The following is a 22,636-nucleotide window of genomic DNA, read 5'->3' on the forward strand; positions in this document are numbered from 1 at the left end:
ATGTTTGGACAATCAACCTAAAAGGCAACACCTGGGCAACAAGAAACATGTGTCAGTCACATGCTCCAATAGTTTTGCTCACTTGAAAAATGGGTGGGTTCAAACAAAGGGTGGTTATGTCCTGAGTTGTTTAACACATCTACAGGTGAAACTCGAAAAATTAGCATATTGTGCAAAAGTATTTCAAGCAATTTGATATAATTTCGATGATTATTGCATACAGTTTATGAAAACCCCAAATTCAAAATCTCAGAAAATTTGAATATTACATGAAATAAATAAAATAAAAAAAAGATTTTAAATACAGAAATGTCAGCCTTCTGAAAAGTATAATCATGCATATGTACTCAGTACTTGGTTTGGGCCCGTTTTGCATGAATTACTGCCTCAAGGCGGCGTGGCATTGATGCTATCAGCCTGTGGCACTGCTGAGGTGTTATGGAAGACCAGTATGCTTCAATAGCGGCCTTCAGCAATTCTGAATTGTTCGGTCTCATGTCTTTCATCTTTCTCTTGGCAATGCCCCATAGATTCTCTATGGGGTTCAGGTCAGGCGAGTTTGCTGGCCAATCAAGCACAGTTATCCCATGGTCACTGAACCAGGTTTTGGTACTTTTGGCAGTATGGGCAGGTGCCAAGTCCTGCTGGAAAATGAAGTCAGCATCTCCATAAAGCTCGCCCGCTGAAGGAAGCATAAAGTGCTCTAAAATGTCCCGGTAGACGGCTGCGCTGACTCTGGACTTAATAAAGCACAGTGGACCAACACCAGCAGATGACATGGCTCCCCAAACCAACACAGACTGTGGAAACTTCACACTGGACTTCAAGCATCTTGGATTGTGTGCCTCTCCATTCTTCCTCCAGACTCTGGGACCTTGGTTTCCAAATGAGATGCAAAATTTGCTCTCATCAGAAAAGAGGACTTTGGACCACTGAGAAACAGACCAGTTCTTTTTTTCTTTAGCCCAGGTAAGACGCTTCTGACGTTGTTTGTTGTTCAGGAGTGGCTTGACAAGAGGAATACGACATTTGAAACCCATGTCCAGGACCCGTCTGTGTGTGGTGGCTCTTGATGCAGTAACTCCAGCCTCAGTTCACTCCTTGTGAAGCTCCCCCACACATTTGAATGACCTTTACCTGACAATCCTCTCCAGGCTACGGTCATCCCTGCTGCTTGTGCACCTTTTTCTTCCAGACTTTTCTCTTCCACTTAACTTTCTATTAATGTGCCTTGATACAGCACTTTGAGAACATCCAACTTCTTTTGCAATTACCTTTTGAGGCTTTCCCTCCTTGTGGAGGGAAATATTCTAATTTTCTGAGATTTTGAATTTGGGGTTTTCATAAGCTGTAAGCCATAATCATCGAAATTATATCAAATACAGGCTTGAAATATCTCACTTTGCATGTAATGAGTCTATATATTAGTTTCACCTTTTAAGTTGAATTACTGAAATAAATGAACTTTTGCACGATATGCTAATTTTTCGAGTTTCACCTGTAGATTTGAAAACCACGAAATGAGAGCTGAAATTCTGAACTCTTGTCTCATACTCATCTTTTGATCTTAAAGCCACATGTCTTCAGTGAACAACAAAAACAAAGGACTTTGCCTTACAGTTCCAATACTTTTGGAGGGGACTGTATGACAAAATGTCTGCTGTGAAAAAAGGCCTATTGCTCTTTGCCTGACTAGTCACGAATAAATTTAAACCAGGTGAATATCCCACAAAATGTCTCTTTACATTTACACACAGTGTTTGTGGCTAATGTACATTGGAGATTTGAATAACAGCATAAAACAAATGGAGCTGGTATAACAGCAAAGATTTGTCCAACTGAAGTGTGCAAGCAATTACAACGAATCAAGTGAAAAATGTAATTCAGGCAGCAATGTGTGGTAATTGCAATTTATTTTGGTAAATAAATACAAAACAGAGACATTTTAACATGAAAATAACATTATTTTGACAGTTATGGTGTTCTCTACCTCTTCAGTTGTTTATAAAAACTTCTGACTGAAAGGTTTTACTTTAGGTAATCTCAGAGCTATAATGAACACCTTCTGCTATAACAGGCATTGTAGGACGCCTTGGCAGGGGTCCTTTGAAGGCCTGCAGTTACACACAAGCACAAGTGTGTAATTATAGCAGCTACTTTTGACAGTTTAACTTAAGAAAGCAGATTGCCAAATTAACAGTTATGCTGCCGTACAATGTGCTCATTATAAACATACACACAAATCCAATAAGCACACACACACACACACACACACACACACACGCTTAATAAAACCATAGCAATGTCTTCTTTATATAACCCACTGCGTACTCTCCTACTAGTATAGCCTGCCTGCAGTGTCTTTTTGAACTGAGCAGAAGAACCAAAGCAAGTTGTGAGCCAAACACACCGGCTGTATGCAGTTTTGCTGATGTCACACACTTCTCCACTGCGCTACATTCTTGCTTTAGATCAGGCTACTACTCATGTTCCTACAAGACAGCTTTAGGTAGCTTCACATTGTTCACACAAGTTAAACATAATGATAATTTAGTATATACTGTGTAGAGAAACCTATATACTGTACAAAACTATACAAAACTCAGAGGTCTCACCTCTGTGTTACACACTGGTCTGTGCTGTTGGTTTTCTAAAGTTAGTTTGAGGAATTGAAGGTGGACTGAAGCAGGGAAATCTGGAAATAATTGAACAGGACACAAATAGTAGCAACAACAACTGATGCCATACAACTCTTCAAAAACATTAATTTTGGAAAGCAAAGGGAACAAACACATTGACATTTAGATAAATGTAATTTTGAGACACAAAAGCTGGGGCATGAATGGGGTAAGGGAAAGAGAAAGTGAGACTTTTATGCAAACTAACACGAACAAAGAACTCCACATGAGAATAGGCAAGTAAGTCAGATGATAAAGCTTTCCAAATATTTCACAGCATGGACGTAGAACCTACGGACATTTATAAACACACACACACCTGAATCGTAACTAGATAAAAGATATTGTGGATAATGGAAATCTAGTTCAGTTCACTTCAGGGATGATTTAGGATTTGGATGCCCCAAAACAAGTGTGGTTTCACAAGCACAGCTCTAGTGTGTATAAAGATCAATCCCATATCCCCTAAAACAAACAAGATAACACGACACAGTTTACTGAACACTAAATTTGTTCATCTGTGGTATAATTTACAAAAGTGCTTTCTTCTTTGACAGCATCTCTTTAGTTAGTTTTGAGGACAGAAAAAAATCTGTACCATAATACTTGACAGTACCTGCATTTTGATTACATCAAGGTCTTCATTTTTGATCTAGTCTTTTTTCCATTGTATTGTCCTGAGTGTTACAAAATGGTCTTTTGAGGACGATCCACCAGTGATTGGGATTTTCTTAGATCATTAAGAAAACCCTCAGCTCCGCTGAGTTTTTTTGATTTAATCAAGTGTTTCATCAAGTCATCACCAGCCAACAGTCTTTAGAGTCACTGTTGGGTCTTTGTGGAAAACAGGACAAGGAAATAGGACACAGTATTGCTTCAACAGCTCTGGCTTTGGCAAATCTTTCATTCGGTCTTTTACACCTGAAAGAAAAATGAGGCCATCTTGGAGGTCAAACAGGACAGTACATGACAGAAGGAAATTTATCCATCTCCTATTGGTCCTTAGCGGATGACAGGTTTCAGCCTCCATGTGCATGTGTTGCTGTTCTGCCTCCTGTGATTAATGGACCTTCAGACCTGTGTGGATTTGACTCGTCGGAGAGGATGTCGTCCTTCAGGGTGGGCAGGGCAGGGCGGGGGGCATTCAGTGGGCAGGTCTAGACTGCGCTGGTGAGGCAACGCCGTGAGGGGAGGAGCACATCGGGAGGGGCGGGGGACGGGGTTGGCTGATGGTCATGTGATCTCAGAATACGGTAGCCCTGGAGTCTAATAGGAGGGAAAAGGACAGAGAAATGATTAGGAGAGGTAGAGAGGGAGGGAAATAAATAGTATAAATCATTTCAAAACATTAGGTAAGTTCAAACCTGAGGGAATACAGCAGATAAACTTAACTGAGACAGCAAGAGAAAGGAATGCAAAATGAAGTTGTCAAGACAAGAGATAATGTGTATCCAACAGAGACATCAGATATCAGCATCTAGGAAACATTCTGACACAATGAAACAACCAAGGTTATAAATGAGGACAAAAAAAAGAGTAAAAGCAGCAATACTAGTTGCTCTGTTAGGCTGTACTTAGGCACTGTGGTGCGTTGAGCTTCATGCTAAAATCTGTATGCTAGCATGCTCACAAAGAAAATGCAAATGTGCTGATGTTACAGGTATACTGTTTACCATGTTTACCATCTTAGTTCAGCATGTTAGCATGTATTTTCTAATTATCACTAAACACAAAGTAAAGCAGAGGCTGATGGGACTTATATTATTTTTTACAGGTATTTGATGATAAATCAAAGTATTGGGTGCATTGAAAATTTATCTGATGGCACTATATTAAAAGTTACAAATTTTAGGATCACCAAAGTGACTACAATTCATCCCGGGGACATGCGTGTCTGTACCAAATGTTATGGCAATCCACCCAATAGTACCAATTATTTTAAGATATTCCACTCATAAACGTAAATGTCAATCTCATGGTGGCACCAGAGGTAAAGTCAATGGATCACCAAAGTGATTAAGATTCATCCTTAGTCAGATATTTCATTTTGGTCCAACACTTTTCAAAAACAAATACATCATGGACATTTTGTGCATTCTACTGATCATCTCAAGTGTTTTATTTATGTTCTTCCAGACTGATTTCCCCCATCCCTTACCTGGAAACCACTTAACTTTTCGAGTGGACTCTCAACACGGGGCAGGCTGAGGAGAGGCAGCCCCATGGGGGGCTCTGGTCGCTGTGGAGGTGGAGGAGTCGGCAGTGCTATCTGGGTTTGCTGGAAATTGTTGATCACACATGACACCTGATGGAGAGCAGAGAAAAGTGGTAAAAGAGAGAGAGACACAGATGGATGATATTCTGGTTTTCTGTATGCTCCAAGTGTTCATGGGAACAGATAATGAAGGAGGACATTTAGGCTACAGTTTGAGAGGGAGAGACACAGATGATTTAGGCCAAGAGGTCCAACATTAAATGACACAATATGAATATGCTACGGTAAAGATTCAGATCAGTCTATTCACATTCACAGGTGTGTGTCTATCACACAGGCAGTAAGGCTCTTTCGTCTCAAGCTCGCTTTAATCATCAGTCCTTCCTCCCACCATCTTTCCTGCACGCACATCACACCAACAATGCTCTCTTTATAGCACTTTTCCTTGATACAATCCCTTCTCCCTTCATACTATCCTCCCGCTCTACAGCAATACACTTGTAAAGAGCTGGTCAAAGAAAATTATTTATCAATGAAAACAGCAGGTAAAATTTGCAGTAACTAGAAACCGGAGCTAAAAACCAAATTGCAGTATCTGCACTTTGGTTTTGTAATCTCTGAGCTCTGGAAGCTGCTATTGTATTTTCTGCACTCTCTGTCGCAGAGCTAAAGCAAAGACAGCTATATCAAATTAAAGCTAGCATGTGAAATAGCCACTATTTCCCCTATATGTAAGTGAAAAAATATCAATTTTGATCAACCAACATCAATGGTTAGTTATTCCACATTATTACATGAGGCAGTTGCTAAATGCAATCATAATGCAGAGAAAACACAGCTAGCTAAGCTCCTGCTAAAGGTAACTATCTTACAGAGAAGCTCCAAATGAAATCTCAGCTTTTGACTCTAGTGAAATCCCAATGAATCTAAATAATCTAAATAAAGTTAATATCTTAAACAAACTTGTTAAATGGACATGAAAGGTGAAAGAACACATTTTGTTTGTTGTGTCCCCCCCCCCCCCCCTTTCCGTGAGGATGATAAAAAGGCAAAGTGCACTATTTTAGGCATTATGTAGCTTATTCTTTGGCATTTACTAGGGGTAAAATAATCAGCCTGAAATGGCATACAATGAAGACATTATAATCTTGCTATCAGTTACACTGTTTTTAAGCCAGTCAGAAACGCTTTGAATCATTTTTATCAACTTCTTCTCTGCTTTTGCTGATCTCTGCCTTTGTATGACAGTATCTTTTCCTCCAGTCTTTTTCTCATGTCTTTCTACCCCTTACCATCTATTTACCACTATGGCCTCCCTCCTTTTTTGAACCCTGAAATTCCATCCATCTCTTCTTCCACCTTCTTCCCTCCTCATATCTCCCTCTTTCCCTCCTCTTCTTCTCACCAGGAAGGCAGCGATGGCCCCTCCTGTGATAAACCCAGCCAGGACATCGTTCCAGTGGTTTCTGTGTTCAGTCACCCTCATCACCCCAACCAGCACGGCCAGAGACAGCAGCACTAGGCACAGGGTGGGCTTTGTCAGACGGGTCCCTTTGGTCCGGAACACCAGAGTCACATACATCTGTAAAAAATGTCATGTTAGTTAGTAGTGAACCAGGTGTTGAATCTCCTCAATCTCCTTCTCCTTCAGTCAGCCAGCCAGCTGAGATAATTCAAAGAGTGCTACATCTTGAATAGCTTAATGGGTTGAATAGCTTGAACAAGCCACAAGAGGCCGCACAGTGCAATGATTTTAGAGCAGCTGAAGGGTTTTGATGAAGTACAAAAAGAAAGCACCATGAAAACACTGTTTTAATGCTTCTAAAAAATGACAGGAACATAGCACTGTAATTAAAAAGAACAAAGGTTTTGTTTTTCAGCAGAACTTAAATCATAGCTAGATGTTTCTACTCATGTCATACATCATTATTGTAGAAATTGGAAGTGTAAACTGAAGTTATTGAAAAAATAATTTATCAACAAATTCCTGTTTTTTTAATGTCTTCTTTAGTACCATACATCAGTAATTTTCATTTACATTTGTCTGAATTCTGTACTGTATTCTCTCTCTCTCTCTCTCTCTCTCCACACACACACTACCTAATAAGGTCACCTTTACAAAGGGCCAATAATTTGTTAACTTGTAACTTATAGCTTATTAATGGTAAATTAATCATTTATATAATGATGTTTTATAGATTAATTATACAGCATCATTAAGAAAAACTTAAGGCTGTCATGGTGTTGTGCTTTGATTTTTAAAAAACAATTACAAAAGGTTCCTTATTATAAAGTATTGCTAAAACTTTTATTCTGACTTATTTTCCTTCTGCTCTAGTAAACCTTTATCAAAGCAAAAGTATGTCTTTTGCATCATCATTACACACAATAATCATATCCCACAATTACCCTGATGTGTCTCCCTTCACTCATTGCCCCCAAAAAGTTCCCTACCACTGTGTAAATGGCTGAATAAAAGCTGAGTGCTGCGTCTTTGGAGGGGAAGGATTTGCGGGCAGACACCACCAGGTAAGGGTTTCCTGTGCAGGCTCTGCGCTCTGTGATGTACTGCAGCGGAGACTGGCAGCCCAGAGCTGTGTAGTTTGGCTTGCAGGCAGACAGGAAATGAGGCGTCTGGTTTCCTGTCACCACTTGACCTGCGTTGGCAAAGATGGTGGTTGTGAAGAGGCCAAAGGAGTAGACACCTGTGTGAAAAAGAGGGGGCAAAGTGAGAGAGAGGGATGCATATGTAAATTAAAAATAACTGAATCAATAAGACTGGTAAGAGTCAGAAACAACCACTTAAATGGGAATCAAACAGTCAAGCTGACTATTATCTGTGTGGGAGGGAAAGGCCAAACAGGCATAGCCTTTATGGCTTTAGCCATAGCTTTTATGCTTTATATCTATGGACAATCACTTTAAAAGATTTAGATAAAGACTTATCTTTAGACTTACATAAATACAGGCTACAGGTGATGGTCTTTATAGGTGATATATAGGTGATGGAAAAGATCACAGAACATCAACAGAAGAGGACACGAAGAGACAGGCAAGCGAAAGGACTCCACAGGAGACCTAAACTAAGAATAAGGGCTCTTTCTGTTCTTATGACAGGAGTAGTGGTCTTAATGAGCCTTGGTCCCAGAGTACAGAGGCTCTTTTTAGTCAAAGCTACCCCTAATCTTTAGGACTATAACTGACCCAGAAAACGTACGATCCTACGGAGGAGAGGGTTGAAATAGCAGCAGTCAGCGGTCACTATGGTCTTCTCCTGAGCTCCCTCTGTCTTCACAAAGAAACTGGTCACTTCCCCGATCAGAATCTGGGACAGAAAGAGAAACCACAAACAGAACAAAAACAGAAAGCAAAAACTTTTTGGTTAAGGACTGATCAGCTTCACTGAATATTTTGTCAGTTAAATATGGTGCACAGCAAAACTATTCATGAGTGTTCCTCCCTCAGCCTTGCAGCGCTTACATTTTTCCTTGGCCAGCCTGCTTTATATTTCCCCTCACAATTTGGCTGATTTTATGCTGCTTTAGTAAATCTCAACATTAACACCTCCCATTCACTCTCATCAGTGGGAGTTTGTCAACCTCAATGTCTCATAGAACTTCTATTTCTCCCGTTATCTTTTTTTTCTGTACTGATTTACTGCAGCTCCATAAAACCATGACTATACTTTGGTTGATAATGTCAGGCTAATAACCTCAAAAATGAGGACTGGATTTGCCAAATAAGATAACACATCTTATACTATATTTATGAAATAGTGAAATGCATTAGCTAATGTTTTACCCCACTCTGATCACTCCGTAATAAAACCTCCATTATATTTTTACTGTTAACACATTTTAAACGCCCAATAAAAAAAAAACACATCTCAAGCATCTGCAGCCATGTAAGAGGCAGTTTAAGCAGTTTGAAACATGTCAAATCATCAGAACATTGATCTCTTTTGACAGGGGAAAAGATTGATTGGACTATTATGCCCTGCGTACTGAACCTGTATGATCATGGGACCCCAGCTGACAGAAGCATGGATAGATGTAGGTTACAAGCTCATACAATATGCATGACCCAGAACCAAGAGCGTGGGACGATGCTAATGCACCAAAGCTCACTGTGCTTGGTGTGACAGATGAAGGCTGAGGTTTCCACTTTAGCACTGATGTTATATAGTTGTGGGGCTTGTGTGTCAACATAAATGATGTCTTTGGAGAGTGCTGCAAAGCTTTGCAGCCCTGAGGTCATGTGTGTTGGGGAAAGGGGGGTTCTGGGTTCCTCAAGACGTCATTTCGAGATATGATGGCTGAGTGGTTCTTTTTCCAGAGCCCTGCTCACCTTCAAAACATTTTCATAAATTCACAGTAACACTTACTGGACTGTGAAAGAACCAAACAATCTTGCACACTGATTTTTTAGTTCTTTCATGCATTCACAGTAAAACCTCACCTGCTAAGGTTAATGTCAGCAGCCAATCACATGACATTGTTGACCATTTGAAGGGGATGGCAGTGGGCTTCACAAATAAAGAAAAACAGACAACTTGTGAACCTGTTTAAACAACATATCCTATAAGCTCAGCAATTACTACTATTCTTATTATTCTACTACCACAGCTTCAAGGTGAGATTGTGTGTAATTGAATTAAAATGAAACAGGATAACACTTCTAAAACTCAACAAACGCTCCAAAGAAAAACAAACTATAGAGATTTATACAAAAGTGTTACTGTACATGAACATGATCATACGTTTGCCTTAAGTTCTTCAGAAAATATCATGTAAGGGCCAGCTAGAATATTCTCCTCACCAGGCACACACACATGTTTGACTACACTTTATTAATTTCTACAGGGAGGTTTGTGTGTAAGGACAGCCATATATCATCATCCCTGGAGCTGGTAGAGGTTCGGTACCTTGCTGCAGGCACTTTGGCAGAGCTGGTGGGCGCCAAAGTTTAGACAGGTGGATATGAAGCACATTTTTACCTCCAGGCTGCTCCAAAATCACATCACCCACTGCCCATGATGAAAATGACTCCATACTCCCACCAGTGGTGCTACTGAAAGCCTTAAAAATAACTACATGAATAGGTATCAGGTTTGAATGTATTTCATTATAACATGGTAAAAGCAGTGTTAATTTTTTTTAATGTTTGGGTCTGGATCTGTATGTTGGCACTGATGCTAAACAAAAAATCTGTTTAATTTGACAGTTGTTCTATAGCCCCCAAAATGCACAATAATATAATAGTACATAGATGATCCAGTTTATTGTTTGGAACCTGAAAGGCACAGCCTAGTCCTGCATTCATCCTCTTTTGTAACGCCTCCTATAGAGAGTGAGGTAACACCTATCAGTACCTGACCCTGTTATGCTATGGAAACAGAGATGCTTACTTAGTATGTGATGGCCTAATTTATACTGTACAGAAGATACTGTGAAAGAATAGTCATAATTGTCCCAGTAAGTATATGTGGTCTTGAAACACTCGGTTTCCATATCCCTTGGATTTTCAGAGAGGCTGTTTCAGAGCTTTGGGCTGCATGAAACAAAAGCAGTCTTCCCTCATTTCTTTGAACTAGATTTAGGTGCGTGAATCTGAACATCTGTCAGTTGTGCCAGAACATATGCAGTGAGGTGATTATGCACTCGGGGAACAAGACCACAAAAACCATGACAAAAGTAACATTGCTGTGTTGTTTATTTTAACATAATACTATGTAGACTCATGTTAACACTCCGGCAACAGTATTCGGAATAAACTGTTGCTGTGTTTTTGGGAAATGCTCTTACGAAGTGTGTTTGGGGGGAGAAGAGGAGGAAGAAGTAGAGCGGAGGAGACAGCAGCCACTGATTATAGTCAGCCAAAGGGGCAGAAGGCATAAGAGACTTCTAAATGGTGTTGTTGGCAATTAATCACCATGAAACTGAGATTAAGGATTAAAGAAAAGAGGTTGATTGCAACATAATTAAAACTATCAAAGGCTGATTCTTAACTTGCCAAACTGGCTTCAACAGCTGTCAATGCAATAAAAGTATTTTAGCGACAAGCATAACCTCAAAAAGGAAGACATTTCTGCAGGGCAGCTGGATGTGTAGACAACACGGCTTTCTGAAGCCACAGACCTACTAAGCACACACAAGTACTAAATGGCTGAAGCACATGTACATACATACACAATGGACAAATATAAAAGTAGCGATGTTGAAAAATAAAAGAAAGGGAATTAATAGCAATCAATTGTTAAGTTTGTCTTTAGACTAGAGCCACTTTTTTGAGTTTAGCAACTAAACAGTTTTATCTTGATTTCTATGAAATACCAACAAAAGTTTGTAAAATCTGGCAATACCTGATTCATTCTAGTTATTTCTTACAATAAATTAGATGTGAATGTTGAAAGGAGCTTATTATTTTATATTTTACTGGTAAAATCTGAAATATCTTTAAATAACCCACTCGCCAATTAATGTCTATGGTGTTTTCTTTAAACACCATACAGAGGTAAATAATAGTACTCAGACCAGGGATCAGAAATTAACTCTTTGGAAAAGTGAGTTCTTGCCCCATCTCTACATGTTGTTTTTTACTATATTGTCAGGTTGACAAAAAGAAATATTTCAAGAATGGGCTGACTTTCATACTTTTCACACCATATTTGGATTCAACAGCATGGAGCCCCAGTTTCTTGATGATTCCTTAAAGGCAACATCAAACCAAAGGAATCAAATTCAGAGAGACTGAAGGGTATATAAGAACAGAGGGGGAGAGATGTTAGTGATGTCTGCATGTTGGTTCATAATATAGAAGCTTGAAGCTTGTTGAAAAATGCGTTTGAGGGTTTACGTATTCATGAATTATTCATTTCTGTTGTGAGAACCGTGATGGTCATTGCTTTAGAGATTGTATTGTAACCTATAGACCAACAGCTACAGATAATCACATTGGACACTGAACAGTCTTGTTATTTTCTCTGGTATGTTCCCTCACTGTGATGGAGAATGAAGTCTACATCCCCATTAGGGAAGCAGTTGTCATGTCCACTCCTTTATAATTCGCCCGGTTACTTTTTTCTACTATTCGACATTCACTGGTGACAGGCTCCCACTGAGTTGTTATGTGCTACATTTCTCCCGCAGCCATATTTTCAAAACTATCTTAGTGTCAATAATACCTTTTCATGCTGATCTCACTGAAAGGTTCCTACCTGGTGCTTCACTGAGCATCCACTTTAATCAGAATAAAAGACTTGTAATAGAAAGAAATATTAAATGCATTGATAGAACAAGACTTTGAAACCTTGGTTTTATCCACCAGCTTCTGATTCACAAGGCTCAGTACAGTCATCAATATTAATGTAAAAAATACACAAAAACTACAATTTGTCGGTCTTTTACTAAATGCTCGCTCAGTTCTTGCAGATATTTAAAGGTCTAAAGGTACTTTATTTGTCACATACACATACATGTCAAAAACATCTGCTCTGTGGCTAATTTGATATCAAAGTAACAGTCAACAGAAAGAAGGAAGGCTGGACTGGAAGTTCACACATTCTTTTTTTTTGCAAAATTAATGACTTGAATTAATTTGGTTATTGGTTACTGTTTTTGGTTCGTGTTTGGTTCACTCTTCCTGCTCAGTTTGGATTTCAGCAACAGCAAAGCTCTGGCTGTGAGACGGCAAGTTCTGATAACCTGTCCATAGCTTAGGAGAACAGTACACTGTAAGTATTAATACCACTGGCTCAGCCTTTAAAGGAAATTCAATGTATTAAAATGTGGAAAAATCTCCTAAACCTACCCCCTAGCAACTTATTTTGTTTGAAAAAAATAGTGTCAATACTATCCCCTCTTTTATTCTGCGTAATTAAGAGAAAGAACTGTAGGGCACCCTAATGTAATCTATGAAAATGTATGACACTGAGACACTGATTGATCATAGTGAATCTGCAATCCATAGATGTCATTGTTTTTAAGCAATAACAAATATACAATCACAAGGACACACATACACCTCAAAACAAAAAGCAGAAAGAAGAAATTACACTAATTCAATACCACTTAAGAATTTGACACTTGAACCACAAAGAAAATAAGGTTCTGACATACAAAGGCTCACATGCACTGTGTGTGACAGAAAATTTATGAAAAAAGGTAAGAAGACGGTAAATAAATAATGTGTTTGTGTGTGGATATAAGTTTGTGTATATGTTTGGGGAAAGGAAGGAAAATTATTAAGAGTTAAGAGGATTGACTGGGAGACTGGCCACAATTGCGAGGAAGAAGATGAGATGGGCCAACATTCAGCAAGCCTGAAATACAAACCACAGATTTTCCACTGCATTAAGTCTGCCTCTAATGGAGGGGAGGACGGTGGGGTAATTGGAGTGTATTTTTGAGGTTCAGTGGATTTTTTGGGGTTCAGAGTAGTACAGATGGGGACTGTCAGTGTGCCAGCATTGAGCCCACAGCAAAATACCCCCTCCTACTGAAGCTGAGATGTCTGCTGCCATCCCTCAGTATATCATCAAACCACGTCTTTCAGGGCTGCTTTTCATCAGAGTCAATCTAAAAGGGTATTTTTGAGGCAACACATGCATTCACGGGTTATGAAATATTCAACCAAAAAGACACCATAGCAGCCACATGTTAATGACTGAATAAATGTAATGCATGGTTTAGTTCTGTCTATATACTTCCTTAATACCAGTGTGGAGTCATTGACAACATGGCTGACAGTGTGGGAGATTATTTTGTATCCCTCCAGTGCTTCTCTCCCCTCATCTAAACTCATTTTATTGAAATACTGTGTCAGTTTTAATGCTGGAAACGGGAATTAAAGCAGCAAACAACTAACAATAGTGGCAGCAGCAAGTCTCTCAGAGCTTTTTAGAAAATAGTTACAAACTCTAAATGTTTCAGGTCTGTTTGAATTCCTTAATAAAAACACAAACTATACCCTGAACAGTCAATGCTGAAAGATCCTGGCTGGCATGAGGACACTTCACTCTTAGTAAGGCTTTTTTTTATTAATTTATAAAGAGTATCCAGTTTCAAGATGGTTCAGTTTGATGACATGCAAGACAAGCCTCTGTAATAGTACAGAGGTAGCCAGAGGAATGTGTTTTCTTAACATCTAAGGGCACAAGGCAGGTATGTGTGACCTGCCGATGGATTCAACGCTAACTTTCAAACTGTAATTTCTCTTTGTGGAAGGTAAAGTTTTCTACTCTACTGGACATACCTACTAGAAAAAGGTAAAAATCACTTGGCAGCCAATTAGTTTTGAGCAGATGTTGACTGTGTTCTGGAGGCAATTGCTATGTTCTTTGAGGCCACATTTATTTCATCCTTGGTTAGTTAGAGAGATAAAGAGAGATCTCAAGTCAGAGGAGGGATTAAAACACGGGCAGACGTTTGTGTGTAAACACCTGAAGAAAGCGAAAGGGATGGGTACAGCAAATGAGAAGATAGATAGGCGATGGAGAACAGAAAATAGGGGGGGAGAGAGTAAGACAAAATGGAGGAGTTGATGGAATTGAGAAAAAATAGAACAAGAAAAAAGCTGATGAAGAGGGAGATTGAGAATGACTGACACTAACCGTCTTCTCTTGTCTCAGAGAGCAGAGATCACATGGCCTCCTTTGTTGAGAAAGTATGTGTCTTAGTAACATGTATTTAAAACGCAGAGATCCACTCTGTCTTACAACAGTATACACACACACACACACACACACACACACACACACACACACACACACACACACACACCCCGTGTACTATGAGTAATACTAAAAGCAATCAGAACAGGAAGAAGTGATGCAGCATTGAAGGCCGGTTTGACGTCACAACATATAAAAAGCGACTTAAGCTTAAGGGGGAGCGTGGAAATGTACGCTGGTCTATCAGTGCATTTGTTACAGATGTGTTTGGGATTTTACATTTATCATTAACACCTTCGGCATATTGTGAGCGATCCAGAAGAAAACGTTAAATTTAGCTACGCATTTACACCATGAATTACTACATAGTGAATCATAGCTGCTGCAGTGTTAAATTCCTAATCTGTGTGTTAATGGATATGTAACGTGCGTTCCAGTGGAAATCCTCTACGCTTACGCACCTTCAAAAAATGATGTAATGCTGACTGAGAGGAGCTCTTCGGTAGTTATTGTGAAAAGAAAAGCAAAAACCTTCATGAGGATTACACCAAGTCTACATAAAGCTTCTGCAAATATCACATGACATTTGTTGACATTGAAAGCACAGTGCTCTACTTTAAACACACACACACACACAGCCTTTTCACACACCAGCGATGGTAACCATGACAATTTAGCTGCTTCAGCTTCATCATCACCCACACTCTCTCCATCCATCTCCTTCGCTCTGTCTTACCCTGCTTTTATTCTGTGTTTTGTTCATGGCCGGGCAGCTTTCCCAGGTCTGTGTGGAGGAGAAATTAGGATACCCGAAACATCTCCCCTTTTCTTCCCCTCTCTGTTTATTTGTCTTTTGTTCTTGCCTGATTCAAATATTTTTTGGCTCCGTCTTGCTCGCTCTCTCCCTCTCTCTCACACAGTTCAAACCCTGTTTGTACTCAGGAAGGTTTTAATGGTAATGGTATGACCCTGTTTGTCTTGTCTTCTCCCCACTTTCCTGCTTTTTCTTGTCTGTGCATTTTGCTCTTTTTCCTCGAGTCTCTCCCGCTCTGCCCTTATCCTGCTTACTCTTCATCTCTCTCTCTCTCCCTACCTCCTCATCTGCCTCCCCTCTAGAAGAAACAGAGGGTTCATGGATCTGTGTGGGAAGAGACCTTGCAGCTAATCTACCAGAGATAGAGTGTGAGTGTATTGCTGGATTAGGGTTCTCATCTATGGGTTTGAGCATGTCTTACAGGCTATCGCAGTGGGAGCGGATAGCTGGTCAGGCGTATCCACATGGGGCTACATGGCGTGCTGTCTTCATCTCTCAATCCCCTACCCAGTATGACTGGCAGAGACAGGATAAAGCCATGATTATCCCTTATTATCCCTGGCCTTTTGTCACTGCTCTGTCACATAAGCACAACTGCTGACGTACTGATCCATCTGTCTTTCTTTCTGTCTATGACTTCTCTCTTTTGGACATACAAACACGCAGACAAAAGAAGATAGACATGGATGGACAGACCGATGGTGATGGTCAATGGCAAAACAGAATATGCAATCAAATACGGGACTTTTGTTAGGATGGGTATTAAATGGGCTTATAATGATAATACACTAATTGCAGCAATCACAAAACAGCAGAATTGTACTTTGAGAATCAGTTACTAAAAACAAAAAACTTAACACCTGATAGTTTCATTATTTTTGCTCACTTTCTGCTATGCTCATGTTCACAAATAAAGCAAAAATAGCCATAAACTGTGACAGGTGGACAAGCATGATGTCATGTGTTGCAAGATATTGTCTGTTTTTTTTATTCATCATACATACACATGTGAACACTGCTACACAGTAATGTACCGAACTGCACTGTCACTACTGGTAAATCGACACAGACTGAAACACACACATTTCATATCAGCACCAAAATCAGTTCAGCCAAATATGTGGCTTCGTCCTCATGAAGGGAACTGATCGCCTCTCAATCCATTGTGTTGGACAGAGCTACACCTAAATCTTTTCTCCCGCTTGATGGCTCTTCCCAATCCTCTTCTGTCTGTCATATGAGATTCCATTATTCATGAACGATTGTCCTCAAGCTTAACAGTATGCAAACTTCTGGCCAATTTGAATATGGGCATTGGTCTGTGTGTGCTTATATATACACACACACACTTCCCCAGCATGTGTAATGAAATACAAGACCGATGACAACTGCAATCAACTTGAAAATGTCAGACTAAAAGGATGATTGCAAAAAATGAACTGCATGAATTCTCCTGATTTACGATCTATGAAGATGCCTGCTTCAGCTTTACTTTACAGCACATGTGTGCAAGTTTGTGTGTGTGTGTGTGTGTGTGTGTGTGTGTGTATGTGTGTGTGTGTGTGTGTGTGTGTGTGTGTGTGTCTCTCTCTCTCTGTGTCTCTCTCTGTGTTCTTTTGGGATGCTTGTCAAAGATGACAACTGATTACAATGACAATAGAATAAATATAGAATAGAGAAAAGCAAAAAATGAGAACAGGAAAAGACCAGATTTTCTGAACAACATAATTTGATAAACATTAACATAACAACGAAGCAGTCAGGGAGCCATCTTAATAGAGGGGAACTTTGCTGTAAGCAGGCCTCACCTCCAGCCTCCCACCATTTGAATATGTGTTGGAGGTAGACACATATTCAAGGAGTAGAAAAGGAAACCAATTTCCACATCCAAGTGTTTATTACAGAACGAGAGAGAAAGAGAGAAAAAAAAGTGTTGCTGGCTACAGTTAGATTTGACATTTCCATCTTATTTCTGTGATCTAATCAAGAAGATTGGATTTTGTGATATTGCTGCATGTTGCAAGAAATCAGTCTGCTGGAAGGGTAGCCTTGTCGTACCTTTGGTTAGTCTTAGGGCTCGGTGACAACACAGTTACAGCTCAAATAAACAGCCAAATTTGAATTGATATAAAGGGGGAGTTTGGTGAACTTGACATCTGAATTCACACCACCTGTGACCTATAGAATTCGTGTTGATCTTTGGGGAAACAGAGAGTGTCCATAACGGAGGTAGCTATCATATCAGGTGTGTCACACAATAACATTTTACATAACCCTGCTCTGCCGAATGGGAAGCAAAAGGGTGTTCTTTGTATCCATTTTGCAACAAATGAAACTAACTACAACCAATGATTGTCACTGCACCACCTGCAACTAGTCACTACGTCACCAAGCTTCGGCACCATCTATTTCATGAGGATGCTCAAATTAAATTAGATGAATACATTTAGTGTGACCTGGTATTTAGACTGCAACTGTCCATCATTTGTGATTTTGAGTTAAGTTACTTTTTGGTGTAACCGTTTTTTCCGCCCAAAATGCAGCAACCCCCAGAACGAGGTGTGTGTGTGTGTGTGTGTGTGTGTGTGTGTGTGTGTGTGTGTGTGTGTGTGTGTGTGTGTGTGTGTGTGTGTGTGTGTGTGTGTGTGCGCGCAGGAAAGTAGAAAGAGCAAAAGAAACAGTGATGGTACTGAAAGAGCAACACATTCAGTCCTTCAACATGTTTTTGTAACTTTTTGCTTTCTGGCTAATCAAAGCTATTGTTAGTGGAGAAGCTGGTATCTCGGTCTCTTCTTCAGGGATTTCCACCAACATGACAGCATGAAATTTGGTCCCAAGCAACGTCACTCTTCCCATGAAAATCCTGAGGTTTTTAGTTAATGTCTTAGATCTCTTTTTTCTGCAGGCTAACTCCATTGTGGCAGCTCTAGCAATACTGCAAAAAGACTCCATAACATCTGTGACCCGTAATCTACAGGCAAAAGATGAACCACAGATCCAGGCATGTTTTTGGGTAGCTCATATTGACCTCTGGAAGGCAAAGAGAATCGGCTTCTTTTAGCATCCTGCATTTATTTAAATCTGCATCTGCTTTACTTTTACCAGTCTCTCTCTTCCACTCTGACTATTGTCGCACTGAGGTTGGACCGCAATCAGACTAACAAAACGTCCAAACGCAAAAAGGCACTGACTACATCCAGCATCTGTTTTTGAAGATATGACGGCAACAACAGCACAATGCATTTTTTTGCATTTCAAGAGCTCCCACTTAATAAACTCTGGCATGACTGGATGATATGGACTGCCTACATGGTTCGTCCTAATCCCCATCTTTCTGTCACATGGAGCTACATTATGCATGAAGGCTCTTCCCAAGGTTTAACACACAGCAGCAAACAAACTCAGAACAGTGAGCCACCACTGAATGGCATCAGGCGAACTCTCTTCGTCCCTCTTTCCTCTACTTCACTCGTCATCATTTAGTGTCTCCATGTCTTCTTTTTTAATTTTGCTTTCTTTTGTTTTCTTTTTTTGTTTTCTTTCTTTGTTTCTTGTATTCCTCACTCTCTCTCTTCCTCCTCCCATTGTGTAGTGTTTACGGCATATTGAACTCTCGCTGTCTCTCCTCTCAAAGAGCGCCCTCACTTTGCCTTCCCGTCCTGTTTGAGAGGCTTATATTTAGCAGCATTAGAGAGGAGCTCTCCAGGGCAAAAGTATTTAGCATTATGCTTCTGACCCACATAAAAAAAGGTGGAGAAAAACTTCTACATTCAAAGCTTAATTCATTCATGGCCTTTTGCCTGAGCTTACAAGCGTGTGTTATAGTCTCTCCACGTGCTGTGAAGGCTCACACTGTGCACCAAGCATCTTAAGCATTCAATTACTATTTGATCCTATGATTGGTCACAGCTTAACTGTATCAACTGATGGGTGGGTTGTATTGTGCAATCAACATACGGTCTCCCTTACACAAAAGACATCCTCACATACACACACACAAATAATCAGTCAATGGTTCAAACAGCAGTTTACCCCACTCTTTCAGCTAGCTTGGCGGGATAATAGGCATGAGTGCTGAAATGTCACCTGTGCTGTTACTGTATTGTTTTTAGGCTATGCACTGTATGCATTTGCATGTGTATGTATGTGTGTGAATTTAGTAAAATTAGATGCAGTTGTGGAGAGACATAGACATCGCCTATAGCCACTCTTACTAGTTCTCAGATCCCAGTACTAGTCAGATAACACGCACACACTGTATAACTCCTACCTGCACATGCAAAAAACATTTTCAGTGGCAGAGAGAATATGTGCGCCGTCATCCACCCACACACTTACCTTCACTGATGCACTGAAACTCACAGCATATTTGCAAAGTACCACAAAAGTGCCTCTATTTCACTCATCCTCACTTCCTCTCTCTCTGCCTCACACACACAGTATTCTTTTCTAATTCTAGTAGAGTAACCACATCAGTATTCAAATGTGGTCTGGTGTGTGTGTTGTTCAAATCTTACAGGTTCAGTTTGATATGACAGCCCTGAGAGACCACTGCTGCTTTTCAGCAGTCACTTTCAAGTCAGACCTTTGATCAGGCTCAAGAAACACGATGGATTTGGTTTTAACCTGCACAGCAGCTTTTAAAGAGCACCGTTATATGAAAACCTAAATAAAATGTATTGTCCTCCATTAGAGGAAAATTTGTTTCCACAGTTTGTCCACACATAAGAACAATTCAGGAATAGTGAACTAACACAAACAACAATGACACAACATAGACAAAGGGAACAGAGTACAGTCACAAGCACATAGGTCAACTTGAGTGTTATTTACTAGTTTGTTAAAGGCAGTGATGGCAGAGGGCATGAAGCTGTTGTTTTACAGATCACAGATTCGTATATGCCTCCGGATGGAAGTAGCGTAGCATGAGTTCAAAGGGGTGGGGTCATACTGGGGTAGCTGTTCCACTCTCCATGTATGAAGGACTTGATGTGCCAAAGCATGAAACTACAAAAAATGTTTGTTTTAAATATTCTAAACGCCCACTTACTTTGCTATTCATGGAGTTTTAGACTGTATCCTGTGGCCATCTTCAGAAAAAAAAAAACTTGCCCAGGTGTAATTCTAATTATCTCAGTACCGGACTTCAGTCATGTGTTAACAGGTGGTCATAAAAATATAATGTAGAAAATATAACGTAGATACTGTATGTGTTCCCAAGGTCGAGAACAACACTCACACAATAAATGCATAAAAATAAAAATAAAATACTGAATCCCAAATGATACTTAAAGTTGCCCTGTGGAGTTTTCTTGTAAACAAACAGTTGTGTTTATAGTCATTGTTGCTCACCAACATACGCTGAGTGTATCCTTTAACAAATGTGTAGAATAATTTTCCTTCCTCATAAAACACCAATTTTTTAATAAGTATTTTATATCCTGCATTGTTTTTGCATTGACTTATTAGCTTATTTTATAGCAATGCCACAGAAAATGAATATTTTACACAGGTTTTTCTAAGGGTAAGCACCGCCGCTTGGTTGTTTTGCTTTTACTGTATTGAATTGTCTGGACCTTTGACAATGTAACAAAACCATTCTTGTCGGAATATAATCGATCGGTGGGTTACTATGAGGCTTCTTAAATAAATCACGTCAATTTTGATTGCATTCGGTGGTCTGACAGAGGCACTGATTGTACCTGCTGCTGTGATTGTATATTGAAATGGTTTGCATTGCATTTCCACCAAGGATTTTAGGTTTCCAACGGTGTATCATGTGTTTCTCTTCTACCATTTTTATCCAAAACTATCGAACAGGCTTCAAACAGGTCTCACAATTCCTCTCACGGAATGACCTCCTAGATCCATATCAGTCTGGTATGGGCCATGGTTGTCTCTCGCCTCGACTATTGCAATGTCCTCCTAGCGGGTCTTACAGCTTGTGTGGTGAAACCCTTACAAATGGTTCAGAACGCAGCAGTGCGTCTGGTTTTTGATCAGCCCAAAAGGACTCATGTCACTCCATTGCTGTGTGACCTCCACTGGCTACCCATGGCCTCGGGAATCAGATTCAAGTCACTAATGCTTGCATACAGAGTGACTACTGGGTCTGCACCCATCTACCTTAACTCTATAATACAAGTTTACGTTCCTTCTCGGCCACTATGCTCCTCCAACAAACGCCACCTGGCTCTGCCATCCCTTCACACAAAGCAATCCCAGTCCCGGCTGTTTGCATCTGTGACACCACAATGGTGTAACGAGCTACCACACGCCATCAGAGCAGAAGCGTCCCTCTCTAACTTCAAGAAGCTCTTGAAAACTCATCTCTTCCGAGATCACTTCCTCTTATAACACCTCTAACTCCTAACATCTAACATGCACTTCCTGTCCTCTTCTTCTATCCCCTACAATTATCATGTATTGATTTCACTTAGTTAACTCTTCTTTCCCTAGGTATTTACCACATTAATGCGATATGTGCCATTAGTGCTTACTAGTATTTATTGCTGCTTTTATTAATATGTAAAAATCCTATAAATCTCGTGCTGTATTTGATACTCTGTTGATGATTGTATGTTGTTCCTCAAATGTAAGTCATTTTGGATAAAAGCGTCTGCTAAATGAGTAAAGGTAATGTGAGTATGAACTTAAACATAGCAGTTGTGTGCACATACCAAAGGCTGCCACCACAGCCTTACAGCCCGCGGGCGGTACGTTAAGAAGTTAACTTGTCACTTTGTGGTCAACGACCCTCATTTGAGCAGACTTCAATGGCTTGGAATTAAAGCTCTAACTCTACAGTGCGCTCTACTGTATATGTGGTAAACTTATAAGCAGGGGCAGCAACATGAGGTAACATGATTGTTTTAATAACCTGTTCCCCATTATATGGAAGTACCAACACTAAATATCTGGAGTACTGTACTGTTAAATGTTAAACTTGAGCAAGAAACTTGTTGAGTTGACTTGAACTTGAGTTGTATGGCTCCCCATCATTATACAAAGTGACAGCAGCAAAAAGAGAGAGGGTCTGGAGTAAAAGTAAGAGAAAACCTGTGGAGTTTCTGGTTAAGTTTAACAGTCAGTTGGAGCTGTCACACACAGACACAATCCATACACACAGAGTCGGTATATGTTGTTACAGCAAGCGTCTGTACTGTCAGTGGAGGAACTTGTTCATTTTCCGTTTGTGGCTAAAAGTCTGAGTCAAAATTTTGAAAAAAAGTGAGATGAATATCTTCTTTTTTCCCTTG

General features: G+C 39.9%; 1 protein-coding gene across 8 annotated transcripts in view; it reads right to left on the bottom strand.

Annotated features, from left to right (window-relative positions):
* Window positions 1–1,896: 1,896 nt before the first annotated feature.
* Window positions 1,897–22,636, bottom strand: part of LOC119899224 (phospholipid phosphatase-related protein type 5-like) — a 64,358-nt gene continuing 43,618 nt past the window's right edge. For 7 of the 8 annotated variants that reach the window (XM_038713726.1, XM_038713721.1, XM_038713719.1 and 4 more), the window contains 5 exons: window positions 8,098–8,218; window positions 7,348–7,598; window positions 6,299–6,475; window positions 4,853–4,983; window positions 1,897–3,944 (listed from right to left, as the gene is read on the bottom strand). In XM_038713726.1, coding sequence (XP_038569654.1) covers window positions 3,836–3,944; window positions 4,853–4,983; window positions 6,299–6,475; window positions 7,348–7,598; window positions 8,098–8,218 — 789 coding nt within the window. In that variant the 3' untranslated portion in view covers window positions 1,897–3,835. Of the gene's footprint in view, window positions 3,945–4,836; window positions 4,984–6,298; window positions 6,476–7,347; window positions 7,599–8,097; window positions 8,219–22,636 lie in introns of all 8 variants that reach the window. The other variant, XM_038713720.1, reaches the window with a different exon arrangement.

This window comes from Micropterus salmoides, unplaced genomic scaffold (assembly GCF_014851395.1).
Source record: "Micropterus salmoides isolate LMB-PRFRI ecotype aquatic unplaced genomic scaffold, ASM1485139v1 Ms_hic_scaffold_12, whole genome shotgun sequence".
Classification (NCBI taxonomy): Eukaryota; Metazoa; Chordata; class Actinopteri; order Centrarchiformes; family Centrarchidae; genus Micropterus; species Micropterus salmoides.